This window comes from Gavialis gangeticus, unplaced genomic scaffold, assembly GCF_001723915.1.
Source record: "Gavialis gangeticus isolate Ggan-Ray unplaced genomic scaffold, GavGan_comp1, whole genome shotgun sequence".
Taxonomy (NCBI): Eukaryota; Metazoa; Chordata; order Crocodylia; family Gavialidae; genus Gavialis; species Gavialis gangeticus.
In genome coordinates this window covers 45,587,402-45,590,498 of record NW_017728996.1, presented here as the reverse complement: position 1 = coordinate 45,590,498, position 3,097 = coordinate 45,587,402, and the positions used below count along the sequence as shown (strand labels likewise).

General features: G+C 49.4%; 1 protein-coding gene across 1 annotated transcript in view; it reads right to left on the bottom strand.

The window, feature by feature from the left end:
* Positions 1-2,468, bottom strand: part of ISL2 (ISL LIM homeobox 2) — a 12,660-nt gene extending 10,192 nt beyond the window's left edge. The window contains exons 1-2 of the mRNA XM_019504421.1: positions 1,218-2,468; positions 243-432 (exon numbers count right to left, since the gene is read on the bottom strand). Coding sequence (XP_019359966.1) covers positions 243-432; positions 1,218-1,275 — 248 coding nt within the window. The 5' untranslated portion in view covers positions 1,276-2,468. The remainder of the gene's footprint in view (positions 1-242; positions 433-1,217) is intronic.
* Between the last annotated feature and the right edge of the window lie 629 nt (positions 2,469-3,097).

Genomic DNA, 3,097 nt, shown 5'->3' with positions numbered 1-3,097 from the left:
TCCTGTCTCCAAAGGACAAAGCCGAATCAACGGGAAGTGCATCTGTCCTGCCTGCAACATCCCTAGCTCTGTCCTTTGGCAGGCAGGGACCTGCAATTTCACAGGGAGGGGATGGAGGGGGGCGACTCCTGAAATGAGCTCTCAGGAAACTGGAGGGAGAGGGAAGTTCATTTTTGTTTTTTTTGTTTTTTTGGGGGGGGGGGTTGTTTGCCCTTAAGTGGATAAAGAGCTTTTTGAATCACCTGATATAATCCCTTTTACAGTATGTCTTGCCATCTCTCACAAAACAAGTGCAGGTTTCATCCAAGTACTGGCTGCATTCAGCGCATTTGAGACATGCTGCATGCCACTCGAGGTCCGGGGAGACCTTCAGGATGTACTGGTCATGGATCTGACTCCCACAGCCCACACACATGGCAATCCCGGGCTTCTCTACCGGTGGAAACGAGCAGAGGACATTCAGAACGGCACCGCGACCCTAGCGAGAACTTCTCACGGCTTGAAATCACAGAGGCACTAGTCATTACAAGCCTTAGTCTTTTCAGGCACGCGAAAGACAGACAGACAGACAGAAAGCAAGCAAGCTAAATCGCGAAGCTGAAAAACGGCAGCAGCCATTCTCCACAAATTACCGCTTGTGTAAGCTCTCGGACCGCAAGGAGATTTTACAGAATCAATTGGGAGGTGCAATGGCAAAGACGAAGGTTGAAAAATATAGAGCAGGTAGCTACTGAAACACAAAGGAAAACGAGATGAATTTTATCTCCTGGCGGTATTTCAGCTGCATTTATTCTGCACCCCCTTTAAAAAAAAAAAAAGGATTAGGCCTTTCTAATGCCTCTACTACGTGTTTAATTTAATATATTAATAATTCATCATTAGTGCCTAGTAAAAATAAAAGGATGGACAGAGCACGATCCAATCAAACATTCAATTACAACGTTTTCAAAAAAATAAATCCAAAAAGAAAAAGAAAAAAACCAAGCAACGAGTTCCGCAGCCTGGAATCAAGACACGTCAAGGAAAAATAGGGTTTGGATTTCAAAACGACCAAAAGCAACAGACCGTATAAAAGGAAAATATTTCTAGCTGCAAAATAATCCCCGATTTTTAAATGCTCTCTGAAAGTATCAGTGCAAATAAACCACTTGTAGAATCCCCGTCGCAACGCTCGTTACAATATGGACAAATACCGTTCATGCCAGCGATCGACTTACTCTTGGAATGATCCCCCATAGCACCCAGAAAAGGATAATGAAAAATAATATCCACCATGCAGAAAGAGATGTGTGCAAAGTGTTATGATGCAGAAAGAGGAGGCTGCCTGCCCAGTGCCTGCTGTTTGCTAACTAACTACTCCAGCCCGGCGGAGTTGTGGAGCGGAGCCTGCCCTGTCCCACACGCAGCATGATGTCAGCACGCAGCGGCCCGCGGCCCGCACCGACTGAAGGGGGAGCGGTGACCTCACCGGGCTGCCGCAGCAGCCCCAGAGGCGATTGGAGGCGAGGGAGAGGGAGCGCCCTGATTGGCCAGGAGTGAACAATGGAACGCAGAACGCGGTGTAACACGCAAAGATTGTTTCTGAGTCCCTCGGCGGTGCCCGCTCCTCGGTTCCCTGAGACTTGTCCCGGCCGCTCCGGAGCGGAGCTCCCCATTCAAGAGCTAGTGATTGCACTCGTGTGAGAGCTGCCAGCCAGGCTGGTCCCCAGCACCGCACGGCTGGGGGAAGGGAATTCCCTTGTCAGGGCTCATTGCTCAAGTCTCCACCTCTTGTTGATTCAATATTTCCTCCCCTGTGCCTAATCTGAGTTTGGCTCACTTCGTTTTTTAGTACAGTATTTTACTGAAACGTAACTCAAGCTGCCTCATCTTCAGATCCCAGGAATTGTCTGCATGTTTTGGTTGATTCCAGTGATTCCTGTTTATATCATTCTAGCATTTATTTACTATTTATCTTTATTATTAGCATCTGCTTCTTATTAGTGAGCATGAGCAGTGCCCACAAAGGACGTCTCTTCATGTGACACTTTTGTGCAAACCCGGTTCATCTTCTTGTTTCGGTTGGAAGAAAACGGGAGGGCATGTGATCCTGATTTGCAAAATTTCTCCAAACTAACAGGAGCTTAACAGATATTTAAAACAGACTGTAACGAGCAGCAGCTTTCAATAGCTCCTTCAAACCCAAATTGCAACCCTCCTCCTTCTTCCAACCAGCACAACAAATTGTTTTAAATTGAGTTTATTTCTCCCATCATCGTTGAAGAAACGAACGACCGTCGCAGCTTGGTTGGAGGTTTTTGGCTCATACATTTTTCATGTCCCTGTCCTTTTTTCCATCATCAGCTTGTAGCTTTGAACAAGCACCTCTCTGCTAGGGGCCCCCTCCTGGGCTCTGCCCTTTCCTCCCCATCCCGGTCGCAGGGAGCCCGGTGAAGGCAGCGACCCCCCGGGACACTTCGCCTCGCTGGACTTTTTCTTGTTGTTGTAGTTATTAGCATTATTATTGTTATTATTATTATTATTTTTTCCTTGCGGAAATGCTCTCCCTGCAGTTCCTCTCCATTCGGGCGTCGCTGGAGCAGTTAGCGATGGCCAAGTCTCGCCAGAAACTGCCAGCCCTTTCCATGAGCCGGGGCCAAAGCGACCTTCTCAGATCCTCTCCCCGGAGACAGGGCTGGCGAAGGGCCGTTTCCAACGTGCTGAAATCTGCCCGAGCAATCACCGCAGGGAACAGCCCCCAGGCCCGCAAGTTCCGTACCGGGATGTTCACCGTCATTCATCACTATCATCATTAGTAGTATCCATTATCAGCAGTCGTATAATTATCATTATGATGACTATGATGGAATTATTAGTAGTAGCATTATGATTTCCCTGTAGTTAAAAAACCCAGGGGGTTGAAGCGATGCGGAGGGGGTCCGCATCGCTTTCCGTTGCGCTTTGCGCTGGCGACAGCCCGGGCGGTCGGCCCCGGTTTGCGAGGCCCGCGGGGAGGGGGCAGGGCCCGGTGACAAGGAGCCCGAGCCGGCCGCCTCCCCCGGAGAAGGCAGCACGTCTGCCTGGAGCAGGGCTCGTAGCTCCGCACTTGTCGCCGGGC